The sequence below is a fragment of the Natator depressus genome, chromosome 5 (genome assembly GCF_965152275.1).
Source record: "Natator depressus isolate rNatDep1 chromosome 5, rNatDep2.hap1, whole genome shotgun sequence".
In the NCBI taxonomy this organism is placed as follows: Eukaryota; Metazoa; Chordata; order Testudines; family Cheloniidae; genus Natator; species Natator depressus.
The window spans coordinates 127,658,928-127,673,169 of record NC_134238.1 but is presented as its reverse complement, the minus strand read 5'-3'; the positions used below and the strand labels follow the sequence as shown (position 1 = coordinate 127,673,169).

Here is a 14,242-nt window from a genome sequence, read left to right as displayed (position 1 = left end):
ACTAATTTAACCAAACAAAAGCTGCTGGAAGGCTAAAGCCAACATGCAGAGAACTGAGCTTTATCTGGCTGGAACATAAAGGGTGACAATTGAGGTTCATCCAGGATCATAAACAAACTCACCAGAAGAGTAATTGCCATAATACTCACATACTCTGGGAAGTTCAGTGGCCTTTAGAAAGCAATCAGATAGATACTGAAAGTAGATTATTATTATTATTAAAGAACTATTTTGCAGTAGCATCTACAGGCCAAACAGATCAGGGCCCCACCATGCTAGGCTCTGTACAGACATAGAGTGAATGACAGTCCCTGCCCCAAAGAGCTTGCAATCTGTAAGTATAGTGTACTGTGTTGGAGAAGCCAGCCCCAGTTATGCACTCAGCCATGGCTCTCACCCAGTCTCAGATGAGATCTCTGTGCCTAAAGAGTACTTGGATGTTACTACAGACATTTCTGTGCACTAAACAGCAGCAAGAGTTATTACTAATGAGGGCAGGCTGGGCCTCCTCGCTTCTCTCTGAAAACTATTATGGGATTGTTAATTCCCACAAGAACAGGCATTAGAAATGGGCAGAATGGACCTCCATTTACCATCTCTTTGGAGGGACGGCACATCTGGTGGGAAAGCACACCCTTAGTACTGCATGGCAAAGTCTGCTCTGGACAGGAGCCCAACACCTGAACATAATCAATCCTGCTGGCCAACACAGAGCTTTAGAAGTTGCTGCACAAAGTTGCATCTTCTGCCAGAAGGCGGTGCCGGCATTCAAAGCATTTGACACCCCCACTCTCCTAAGAGAGCAGGTGTTATTACTTACGCCCATTTCCCCAACAGCCTCCCCCTTTCCAGCCACAGAAGGTATTGAAGGGAGGTTGGGCAGCTCACCAAAGGGGCTGCCTCTGGAGCTCCCTTGTGTTTCTTCCATCCACTCTCTCCCCCCGAAAGCCCCCCACAAAATCTACAGCTTTGTTATAGGCCTCTGGTTAGTAAGTGTCTAGTAAGTTCCTTAATTGTGCCAGAGCTCTACTCAGCATAGACTGAGAGAACGGGTGGCAGTGATGTGAGAGGAAGGAGGGACTAGCAGTTAAAGCACTAGCCTGAGATGGGGAAGACCTGGGTTCAGTTCCCTGCTCTGCCACAGGCTTCTTGTGCGACCTTGGGCACATCACTTAATCCCCCATGCACCTCAGCTTCCCATCTGTACAATGGGGATAACAGCCCTGCCCTGCTCCCCAGAGATGCTGAGAGAGTAAATACATTACAGAGTGTGAGGTGCTTAGATACTAGGATACTGAAAGCCACCCAAGTACCTGAGATGGCAATTGTGGATGAAAAGAAAAGGAGTACTTGTGGCACCTTAGAGACTAACCAATTTATTTGAGCATAAGCTTTCGTGAGCTACATCCGATGAAGTGAGCTGTAGCTCACTGCATCCGATGAATTGAGCTGTAGCTCACGAAAGCTTATGCTCAAATAAATTGGTTAGTCTCTAAGGTGCCACAAGTACTCCTTTTCTTTTTGTGAATACAGACTAACATGGCTGTTACTCTGAAAATTGTGGGTGAGACTTTCAAATGCATTCTGCATGGGCCTAATTTTACTGCCCTGGGCTTGGAGGAGAAAACAGCCAGGCCGAGTGCCTTTGAAAACTCCACCCTGTGCGTATCACACACTGATCCTAACTTGCCCTTGTGCAGCTCTTCTATTGTTAGGTATTTTTTCCATGTAGCTTAGAGATAAAAAGCAAGCAAACATCTTCCTCCCCTCCCCCCAAAACGGGAGCAATTCGACAAAGTGCTAAGTGGCTGTGAGATAACACAGGAACAGTGGTGACGCTTGCTCACCCTCCCAGCGCTATGCGACAGTTGGCAGCCTCTCTCTCTCACCTCATTTCAAGAACATTTAGTAGATAAAGGCACTGGGTCTGATTCCACTCTACACTAAGGTCATTTTACACTGCTCCAGCAGCAGAAAGGGGCCTTAAAGTGAGCATTACACTTTACGGTCCTTTGACACTGCCAGAGAGATGCAAAGGGGACTACGTAACTCCACTAATTTCAATGACTTATTCCTGATTTACACCAGTGTAAGAGGAAAATCAGACTCACAGGATCCAGAGAGGGATCACACCACACTCAATTTTAGGCACCAGTCACTTTATTATGTATATTGATGCCTAGATGCCAGATGGAGGAGAGGAAGGATGGTCCAGTGGTCAGGACACAAGCCTAGGATTTGGGAGACCTAGGTTAAATCCCCTGCTCCACTGCAGGCTGCCTCAGTTTCCATCAGTAAAATGGGCATAGTAGCACTATCCTGCCTCAGAGGATTATTGTGCGGATAATCATAGCTAGATAGGCCCCAGCAGAGATCAGAACCCTACTGTCATAGGCGCATCACACACATATCGTAGGAGACATATGTCCTTGCCTCAAAGAGCTTAAAAAGATAGAAAAGAGTTTGAGGGAAATGGGGAGGCAATGTTACTTGCCTAAGGCCAAATCACAGTCACTAGCATGACTAGGAACAGAATCCTGTGCCAAGCTATCTCCTCAAGTTAGCTGATCCAGTTACCTTTAGATAATTTTACAATTCTGTGTGCACCTTGACTTCCTTTTATTTGTTTTAGCAGAGTAGAGGTGCCAAATGCTCTTGCTAAAGGGTGTTTCCAATAGATTTTTCATGGATTTATTTTTGAGACATCATGAAATAGACCAACCCCCAGATTCCAGCTATTTTAAACCGACAGCAAAAGGCTTTGCTGCAATTGCCGGCTTGCTTTTCCAGGAGGACACAAGCAGCATTTATGGGACCGTAACAGGACATAACATCCAGTCCCCAAATATACACCTCCTACTTCATTTGTCAGTTGACATATATTGTTTCATGTGCTGACAAAGACCTGTTGGTAGATCAGAGCTACAACCTGCCAAACAGGAAGGTTTTTATGACATCTGCGCAAAGTATTTTATTGTAACACATCTATCAGGGATACTGTAATTTTCCTCCCCAATAGTTATTTCAAAACCATTGAAATCTTGTATTGGTTGCTGTAAAACACTACAGAGATACAGAAAATAAATAATGCAGCTAAGCAACGGGAAGAAACAAAGATCTCCAGTGGAATTACACTGGGCATCCGGTTACCAGAAAGCCAGTGACAAACGAGCAAGAACCTAGAAAATCAAAAAGGAAAGGACTCTTCACTGGCAGTGTGGTGCAGTGGGTACAGAACTGAACTGGGGATCAAGAGTGCTAAGTTCTAGTCCTAGCTCTGTTTGTGACTTGCCGTGTGACCTTGCCAAACCGCATCACCTCTGTTCTTCCCTCCCACTCTGGGGCTGTCTTGCGTATTTAGACTGTACATTCTTCAGGGCAGGGACTGTCACTATGTGAACGTACAGTGGCTCCAGTCTCATTTAGGGCCTCTATCACTGTAATCATTCAGAGCCAGAAATAGAACCCAGGTCATCTGCGTCCCAGTCCAGTGGCCAATCTGTTGCACCACATGGCCTCTTTAAATTTACTACCATATTCTCACGCTTTTTTTTTTTTTTAAAGTACTGTAATACAAAACTGGGAATACATCCCTCAAGCAGCCCCAAAATCTTACTCTGTGTGTGCTTTTTGCACTCCTTCTGTCTCCTTTGTCTGCTGCTTATCTCTTTCAGTGTCCCATCTTGTCACATTCCACTTAGCTTGTAGCTATTCAAAGCAGGGACTGTGGCCCTGATCCCCAAAGGTATTTAATGACTTTTGAGGATCAGGGTCTATGTCTTTGTACAGTGAGTGAAGTGCCCCATGCACCTAACTGCAAATGTTAAATACATTATTAATAATATTCTCTTCATTTCCCCTCCTTTAAATTACTGGCATACTTAATATCCTAAATCTAGTTTAATGGAGTTTGCCTGGGGAAAAGGACTGCATTGCATACAACTATTAAAAGAATCCAAATTCAGTACCTTTTTCACCAGAGGAAAAATAAAAATCAGTTTTCAAACTAAAAGCCAGAATTTACAGCAGACAGATGAGATAACATAAAGGGACAAACTGCGTATGCTCTTTAGAAGCAAATATAATGGGAAAAAGTTAGCCGTTTAGATTAATTGGCCCATTTATCATGAACAATGCTCCCTACACTTGTAAATAGCTACAACTGCTAATCCCTGGGGGCTGGCATTAAACACATAAATGTGCATCAACATTTAGCAAAATACACTAACAGATCAAAAGAGTTCGTTCATGAATGGGGAAAACCTTAAATGTTCACAAAAGACACTCTTGCAAATTAATTCTTTTAAAAGCTTTTTCCCCCCAGGAAAACATAGAATGGTTTCTACTGTGCCAAAAATTCAGGATTTGGGGAGAATTATTGGCTGCAGTTTTAGCTATAACATGGAGCTTTGACAAGAAAGGTCTCTGAAGAATTATTGTTTGCCACTTCCTTAAAATAGCAACTTATCTCTTTCAGACACTGAATACACACACTCAGGATGGAAGGTTTGGGAGTCACAGAGGAGGGCAGGTGTAAAAGCAATTTAGGGAGGTAAGAAAAAGCATATCCCATAATTTGAGGAACTGGTATTTTAAAAAAACTTTATCCACTTCAGGCACAATGGGGAATGTTGTTTAAAAAGAGATGGAGTTAGAAGAGTTCATGTGGCATTTCAAGAGTGTGTTTCCTTTTTACACAAAATAAAATAGCTGGATACTCCTATTTATATGACCTGAAAATAAAATCTATCATTGAATAGTGTCATTTCTCCCACTGTCCTAATGACCTGAGGAAGCAGACTGTCAATATGGAAAACTACAGGCAGTCTCACATTTTAATGGCATAGTAATCAGGAGATAATGAGACTTCGTTAACACATTTCACCTCAGGTTTTCTTGACAAAGGGTAAAAGCCTTGTTGCATCAACTGCTGGTGAAAACATGTTGGTGTTTTCAACCAGAGGCTTGCAGTTTTCCATAAATACAATTTTTTCTGCCAAAGTTTACAGATGCCCCAAAACTTTTTTTGTTTTTTAAAGTCCTTGCTACAAATTCACACAAGCCCATGGCTTCTACGCCCCATCCTCTGAAGGGAGCCGAGCCTGGCCTGGCACTTGCTCTCCAGACATGACCCAGTTTTATGAGGGTGCCGCCACTGATTACACTGAAATCTGGTTTACATCCTGGCTCCAGTAATAAATTGACTGGCCGGCTGGCAAACCACCTTCTACCTTGGCAGGGCTTGAGCGCCGTCTGCTAGGCCCGCTCTGGCATCTCCGATAAGCTGCCTGTAGTGTGACACACAGTCGAGTCTGCGGTGCTCCAAAGCCCTGATTCCTGATTGATTCTGATTGGGAAAGCCCCAGACCCTACTGCTGCCTGGTGTATGGACAGTTCATTAGGGGGCAGCAGGACCCAGGATGAGACAGGTGGGCTACAGGTAGGCGTCCCTGCAGTGAGCGCATGGGAGACAAGCTCACAAGTGGATAAAGCAATAAAAAGGTATCCCTGGCCTTCTCCCAGCTACCAAACCTTCACACAGCTCCCTGATGACAAGGGTCTCCAACCTGACCCCACTGGCCAGCTGCTAAATCCTCCCACAGGATCCCCAAATCATTGTAAAACCAACGGTGTATTGTGCACAGAGATGAGCCAATTGTGGATTTGTCACCTCCCTAAGTATAGGAGCCCTGCACTTCAATGGATCCTAGCTCCTTTCAGGTCTGCTCTACACTATGAAATTTGCTGTGTCTGAACATGGCTGGCTGCAATCATGTTAGCTAACCCAGGACTAAACATTAGAAGTGAGCGTAGATGGGGCAAACCAGGCTGAGCAACTTCTCAGGTACATGAGAACAGGTCAGATTGCCTCTAAGCCACGCACTGAATCCAACACACTGCAGCACTTCTTAATGAACTAGAGAAAGAATGGCTAAGGTTTCTGAAAGTGACCAGTGATTATGAGTGCCTTGATTTTTTGAATGCCGAACTTGAGATACCTTAAAAGCATCTGATTTTCGGAGTGTGAGTACTCAGCACTTTCTGAAAGTCAGGCCCCTTTGAAGTGTTTCAAATTGGGCACCCAAAAACTGAGGCTTCCAAAAATCACTAGTCACTTCTGAAAATCTTGGCCTTATGCTTTTGTTCATCATGTTTTGTCCTCATCCTCACTTGCTGCTTAATCATGCTCAACATGGGTCAGCTAATATCATTGCGAAAAATCATGTTCAGACAGTCAAATTCAATCGTGTAGAGACGCCCTCAAACCGGTCAGTAATAACAAAAGTTTATGCTGCTAGCTTGCTAATTAGTACGGTTGTCAACTGTCCAGGTTGGGGCTTGAGCAATAAGCCAAAAATCTATCCTCATAAAAAATAAAAAGTAACAGAAATGCAACCAGGTAGCAATTCTGGCAAACAGTGTGCCAAAGTAACCAACTGCCCTGGCAATGAGTCTTGGCGAAAGCCAGCAGGAAGCCACGACACTGAAAGGTAAAAGAAACTATGAAAGGAGATTCAGATTCAGGTGGTGCTTGGAGCATAGGCACAGTTTGACTTCTATATTGGGGGGGGGGGCAGGGGGGAGGAAATTCCAACAGGGCTGTGCATGGGGGGCGGGGGGAGGAAATTCCATGCCTGCCCGAGCCTTGCAGTTTGGGGGCAGGGGGTGTCAATGCCCCCCTGACCCTCCCCAAAACTACACCCACAGCTTGGAGCTAAGCTGCGTTGTAGGGCACTAATAACTGCAGACACTAAGAAGAGTTCTGTGGAGCTTGAAAGCTTGTCTCCCTCACCAACAGAAGTTGGTCCAATAAAGGATATTACCTCCCGCACCTTGTCTCTCTAATACCCTGGGACCAGCACAGCTACAACAACACTGCACACAACTAGTAACTCCCACTATGTCACGGGAGTTACTTGCCCCTGAAGCAGGAGAACAGTCCCATTTCTCCCAAGTCTGCGCCCTCCCTTTCCTTGTGCCTGCCTCCTATGCGCCAACAAGCACTGTGGCTGTGAAGTTTGGGATTTATGCATGCCCATTCCTAGGGGCACATCCCTGATTTGCACACACAATTGGCATTGCACATGTGGGGCAAATACCCTTGCAGAAAGCTGGGCCACTCTGTGGGTTGGAGCAAGTCACTTTAATTTCTCATTCTCATCATCCATAAAATGGGCATAATATTCCATAGCTACCTCCCCAGGGTATGGATTCATTAGTTAATGTTTGTACAGGTCTTTGACCATGTAACACGCTATATAACACGCCATGTAACACGCTATATAAGTGCCAGGTTGTACTATTAGTTTGTCTCCAGGCAACCATCCTAGCAAGGCTTAACTATACCATACCAGGCAGGCACCAATTGAGGTCATCCTTAATTAATTAAACAAAAAAGTGTATTATGTCCATTACCATCAATTCCCTGTTTGCACATGATGCTCACAGTAGGCATTTAATCCTTCTGTGCTCTGATTTCACCTTCTTCTATATTCCGAGCTGCTCCAGCAAGAACCCTTTCTGAGCGCTAAGAAAAAACTGCTGGTGGCTACTTTATGAGAAACTGGTTTTAGTTACACATTTTTTGCAGCAGTTCTTATTAAAAGAGCACCACAGCAAGATTTCCATGAGGGAATAATACATTATGGGTACCTTAATAAAACGTGGTATGCCATGCCTCAGAGGACTGGAAACAGGCAAACGAGCACAAAAAGAACAAGTCGTCTGTAAATTTTCCGTACTGTCAAAGAAACTCTGGAAAACTGAATCACATGGTCATTTAAAAAAAACCAGTCAGATAGTCTCAAGCAAAAATTGTGAGGAGCAATGTTTTACTCTTTGTTTGGATCTATGTTCTGTTACCATTTTCAAGTTAAAAGGTCCCAGAGGTCATCTACAGAGCAGGCTTAGGACAGTTTTCAACATGTTTACACTTCCCTCTGCTAGTGAAACCATTCGCCTGCCTTTTGCAGCCTTTCATTCCAACTTTAAAAGTCCAGTACAGAATCTGTGGACCTATCTAGTTGAATTTGCAGGATGTCACAAAAAGATCTGAAGTGCAGGTTGAAGGAGACGTTTTAATTCAAATCATCTTGTGCAGAGAGAGTAAACAGTGGTGGCCTTACCAGGATCAGGAGCTAGAACAAACAGGGTCGTGTTTGGAGAACACTTCTTCTGATCACTGGCAGGATGCAAAGGGGGGGGGGGGAGGGCGGTTGAAACTGGAGTGATTTGCCAAAGGAATCAAAGCTGCAGAAAGTAAACACGGCGAGGACCCACACAAACAGCAGGCTGGCGCTCCTCACCCCTCCTTATCTCCCCTAGCTGGATCTCATTACGGACACTGGAAATCCCATCACTTCACTATTTACACCTCATCTTTTACGAGCTAGCCATCCGTGCCCGGCTCCTTTCCCCCTCCCCTGTCTATGGAGAGATGTTCTCCCCTGCTCCAGCGTGTCTCCGAGCAAAAGAACGGAGCTGTACGAGGTGGGGGGGAACCCCACAGATCTCCGAAGGCAGGGAAAGCCGGGGGGGGGCAGCCAGGATTTCCCTTCTCCCTGCGCGGGGCGCGGGCAAAGCCCCAAACTGCATCCCACAAACCAGCCAGGAAGGAAGGCAAGTGGGACAGGCGGCTGCCTCCCGGGTCTCCCACATGGGGAGACGTCCCACGCCGGGCTGCTACCAGGGGAGCAAGGCGGGTCCCCGCAAGTTAAATCTCCCACCCCCGGGCAGCCAGGCGCTCCCGGCCAGGCAGGGGAAAGTCCCTCACAGCCCAGCCCTGTCCCCTGCAGCAGGGACTTTCCCCCGGACCGGAGCCGGGCCGGCCACTTACTTTCCGGTGGAGCTCGCAGCTGGCGGCTGGGTCCCCGCTGGCGGGGCTCGGGCTCCGGCGTGCTCGGGCCAGCAGGAGGAGGCAGCTTTGCACCAGGCAAGCCCAGGCGAGCTGCACCATCGTCGCTCCGAGCCCGGGGACTGGCGAGCCGCGAGCGTTGGCCGGAGGGGAGCGGAGTCACCCCAACACCAGGCCTCCCAGCCCCTGCCCCCTCCCCTTAAAGGGTCCCCGGGCCGCGCGGGAGGGGGGGCTCGCCATGCCGGGACTGGGGGGGGGAAGCAGGGCTCTGCAGCGGCAGCAGCGGGGAGCCCTCCCGAGGGGACCGGCCGCTCCTCTCCTCCCCTGCAGGAGGCTGGGCTCAGCTCTGTAGTTCCTGCGGCAGCCCCTGGATGGAGGCACGAAGTCACCCGCTCCGTGCGATTGGCCGCAGGAGGTGCCTAACCCTAAACTCTCCCCCCACCCTACCCAGGGGGAGGACACGTCTTCCCGGGGCGCGGGCTGCTCCCAGTCCCCTGCCCGGGAGCCTTCGGAGCAGCCTGGTTCCCCTGCAGCCCGCTCCCCGGGGTCTGCCCCCACGCCGGGCAGGGCAGAGAGGGGACTGGGCTGTGGGTCTAATCACCCCCTCGCTCTCCTCTGGCCTTTTCTCCTTCAGGGCCCAGGGACTTTCGGTTAGGGAGTGAGGCCAGGCACTTCCTCGACGTTGGAGGAGTCAGGCTCAGGCAGCGGTAATAATAAGAAAAGGGGAAAGTAAATTCGTGGATTTTAATGCAAGCCAGAGACAATTTCTGCAGCAAGCCCAGCACTTCTGTGTGAGCTACAGCTTCTCAGTAGGTCTTTTAGTTCTAGGACAAGTAAATCAAACTGAAATGCGAGGAAGGGAAATGACATGGGAATATGTGAGGGAGTAAAAACATATGGAAGTGAAAGCAGCGACAAGTTGGTTTGGATTTGATTTAAATTGACGCATGCTGCTGGAGAACTTAGGTCTGGATCCTGCAAAATCTAACGCATGTGCTTAATTTTATGCACCATGAGCAACTTTTATGGACTTCATCTGTCCATGCAGGACTGGGATCTAAACACTAAAATAAATTACACCTGACCTGAGATACAGGTGAGAGTTAGAAGAGTTATAAATTAAAAGTGCAATTCGTTTGCAAAGTGACAGGTTTCAGAGTAACAGCCGTGTTATTCTGTATTTGCAAAAAGAAAAGGAGTACTTGTGGCACCTTAGATACTAACCAATTTATCTCTAAGGTGCCACAAGTACTCCTTTTCGTTTGCAAAGAACATTCTGAGTTACTCAAACCAAAACATAAAGTGCAAATACAGAACACATATTAGAAGGGTTTAACTCTCCCTGTCTTATGCAGCACTGGACAGGGGCTGGGGAAACTGGATGCAATAAAAGACTGACTCTTTTTGCAAAATTTACAGTAATCTTGCAGAGGATGGGAGTGACACCTCTCCAAAGCTGGGTGTGTTGGCTGCATTAGATGGGCAAGAGAGATAAACTAAATGCATAAACGTCCTTGTGGTGTATTATTCATATGCAGTATAAATTCAAAGAATTAGGATATAAATAAACTTAATGGTGGGACTTGAAATGTTGGCAGCTCAACAGGGAGAAAAAAGGGCCCAAACCACACTTTTAATCTGACAACAGCAAGGAAATTACAAATTAAGGCTGCTCCTAACCCATGCAGTTGAGCTCTGGTACAGGAGCACGGATGGATGCCAAAGAGTGCTATCCAATAACCGTGCTTTTCATTTCTTTAGTGCCTTCTTAATCTGTAGGAGCTCAAAGCACTAGATGCTAACATTAGGCAGTGTGTAGGTTAGAACCCTGAGAGGAACACCTATGGAATTTTGTGGGATTAAAGGGGGCTAATTTTTGTTCCGCAACAGCACCCAGCTGCTGTGGTTGTGAGCAGGCATCTTCAAACCACATCCATCCCTTCACTTTTCTGAGGCCCACAGATACCCATGATGCAAAATGTTCTTCCCCTCCTGGAAAGTATACCTTTATTATGCAAATGTTGTTTTGCAATTTGCCACCTATACAAAGACTGTGCCATCGCTGATATACCAATATATGTACCAGCCAACTTCCAGATATAAGTACCACCCAAAAGGGCATGGGCGATGGAGAGCAATGTGGCTTAGTTAGTGCATTGGACTGCAACTCAGCAGACCTTGTTTTTATTCCTGGCTCTGCTGTTGGCCTGCTGGGTGACCTTGGGCAACTCACTTCACCACGCTGTGCCTCAGTTTCCCCATGTATAAAATGGAGATAATGATATTGATCTCCTTTGTAAAGTGCATTGAGATCTACTAATGAAATGCACTAGATATTATTATTACTGCCAAGTTATCCTCTAATGGCCGAACAGGTCACCTGAACAGGAATTCAGCCAGGACTGACATAAGGGGAGCAGAGAGTTCACTGTGAATTTCCCTACACTCAAAGGTTGGGAGGATTTTATTTTAAATTTAACGTAGAATTTCCTGTTTTCTAATGTTGAAGTTTTTAAACCAAAAAGTGTTCTTCCAGCTTTCTCCTTTAAATTACCGGATACTTTTTCAGCTGTAACCTCTCTTATCAATTTGTTTGTCTGGGAATGTTAAGAGATTTACTATACAATTTTATTGGTTGTTGCTAGTAGGTGTCAAGGACAAAGTGAAGTCCCTAATTCACTGACATAACATTGGGTTTGCAGGTTGTCTGAAGTGGTTTCCATATCAATGGAACCTGATGATTCTTCCATTGTCTTTTCTCCACTCAACCATTTTTGGCTTGGGATACAGCATAAAGGGAGCCTTTCCTTTGGACTCACTCTTGCCCTAAAGACTCCAGATCCAGTTATGAAACCAACCTCTGTCATCATTTTGTGATTTAGAAATACTATGCGCACAGATAAGTTATTCCATTGGCCATGACAGTCCAGTCATCTTCATATGAACAATGTGATCCTTACAAAAAGCTTTACATGGAAGAACCTATTGCAATGTTTTAGCTGTCAAAGTTCAACCATATTTGCTCTGACACTGATCAAAAGCGATTAAAATCTCAAAATTTTACGTTGTCACTAATCTCCAGTTAAAAACGTTGCACTAAAGGTAAAAGCCTGTGTGCCAGGCTCCAGCCAAATGTGAATTACAGTGGCCAAGTTTCATATCTCTCAACAAGCTTAATAATAGGAACTTTCTGCTAATTATATTGGTACTAATGGAGCCGCTATAATTCCTGTACAACAAAACTCTTGTGACTTAAGCAAATAAAGGAGAAATATAAACATATTTATTTAAAGTTTGGACACCAGCTCACTCCACTACATGCCTTAGCATGTGAAACTATTGTAGGGTAGAGGTGATTGTTCTTTTTTCTTGTTTTATTAGAGACCAAAAAAAGCAAAAAGAAACAAGTCTCTTGCAGGAGTAAAACAGTCAAATTGGGAGGGGGCGGGCTTGGCACTCCCCAAAGCTCCATCCACAAACCGAGTTCCACCCTCCAAGACAACAAAATGTAGTGCCATTCTTAGCAGATGGCACAGACCTTCATAATCCCTCACTTTGTTTTTGCATGCACTGATCAGTAATGCATTAACAATTTTGACATTTTAAATGAGCGTTATTAGTCTTTAAAGTTAATGCCAACTTGTGATGTATAGGGGCTGCCACATGTCTCTCATTGCTACCGGGTCTTACTCTGTGGTGCCTTGTGCCTGGCACAGTTATTTACTCTAGTGCAACAGTGGGTCTAAAATGCTGCCATTCTGATTCGGCAGCAATTTAAACCTACCTCCCACTGATCTCTATGGCTATACTATGTGCAGGGCAAGGGAGAATCAGACTCCTTGTTTCAGGCTGGCTGGAGACTGAGGCAGACATCACTGTATTAGTAACGCTCTGTTCACATTTTTAAGTTTATCTGCACAATAGTAAGAGACAGAGATTTGGGGTGAAATCCTAACGCAACTGAAGTCAAAGGCAAAACTCCCATGGACTTCAACAGGGTTACAATTTCATCCTTTATTTTTGTAATGAATGCTTAGCTCTTGGAGTACAAGGTGGAGGCCTCCAAAAAAAAAAAAAAGTACCAGCTCAACAAGCTGCCACAAGCGTGCCCAATTCAGACCTTGAGTTAAGTATGTATTAACTTTTTCAGTTGTAATTTCCTCCTGAGCTTTGTGGAAGCGTGCACGTGATAAAAAGAACTGTGTGCATAGGCAATATATAAAATGCATATTACTCTTTCAGCAGATCGTGCTAACCATTAAAAAAAAATCAATGTGTTCTTCTGGCAAAGAGCCTTGGTTTTGACTAGGGATATAATTTACACGCAATATGTAAAGTAATCTCTTCAACAGATCTTATTTTAAAGAACTACTCTTTGGAAGATAACTGGGCATTCATAGGCCTATGAAGAAGAACCAGAGATGTGACATTGGTTAGGCAATTAGGGTTTCAAATACTGTGGCTGTAAACCAATCACTGCTAAGTAAACAGTGTTTCAAACTGATCATCAGCGTTAGCAGCCAGGTGCTAAATACTGTGACAACATTTACCTACCATGGTAGTGTCCTCATTAACAATGCCCTCATAGATGATGGGTGGAAAGTCAAGTGTTTCGTAAGCCAGCTCCACATCTGATCTACATGACTGGGTTTGGGAGCAACATGACTTTCACATGCCAGATTGATCAAACTGTACATTGCAAGAATGTCTTGTATGGTGCTGTCTTGCTACTGAATTGGTTAGATAGCTTCTTACATGTGAGACATTTTCAGTCAATTGTGAGTATAAAGTAGAAAGATAAAATAACCAACAGTACTTACTGGAGCACATGTAACTCACTGGAACACAGGCAAAACAGATCAAAATGCCACTTGCCGTATCATTTGAATAGATGTATATTCCAAAGCAACTGATCCATGGTGAATTGCCTGATGGAAAATAAGACGAGGTGGGCAAAGGAAATGTTTTAAAGATACTTTCAAACTGTACAACTGTGTCGTATTTCAGTTAAAAGCCAGAGTTTACTGTCATTAATGGAAACACAGAGGGAAAACCAAAGTTGCTAAGGCCCTGTCTATCCAGGGTTTGTTTATTCTTTTTATCCCTGTATAGCAACCTCCATGACTTCAATGGGACTTAAGCATGTGCTTAAGGGCTTTGCTGAACAAGGATGAACTTAAGCACATGCTTAAATACTTTCCTGAACTGGGGCCTTAACTTCCCCCCTTAGTGCAAACTGAGACTGTGTCTACACTAGTGTTTTTAACTTGAATTGACTGAGGGTCAGTTACCTTAAGGTTACTAACACGTCTGTGTACTTGCTAGTCTAGACATCACAAATGTGTGTGTCCTGGAACAGACATTGATGGGGTACCCAGACTGTCATAT

The 14,242-nt window shown here is 45.1% G+C and overlaps 1 protein-coding gene across 2 annotated transcripts in view; it reads right to left on the bottom strand.

Annotated features, from left to right (window-relative positions):
* LOC141987831 (metalloprotease TIKI1-like) overlaps nt 1-9,040 on the bottom strand; it is a 108,914-nt gene extending 99,874 nt beyond the window's left edge. The window contains exon 1 of one of the 2 annotated variants that reach the window (XM_074953618.1): nt 8,837-9,040. In XM_074953618.1, the coding sequence (XP_074809719.1) occupies nt 8,837-8,956 (120 nt within the window). In that variant the 5' untranslated portion in view covers nt 8,957-9,040. The remainder of the gene's footprint in view (nt 1-8,836) is intronic. The other variant, XM_074953619.1, reaches the window with a different exon arrangement.
* Between the last annotated feature and the right edge of the window lie 5,202 nt (nt 9,041-14,242).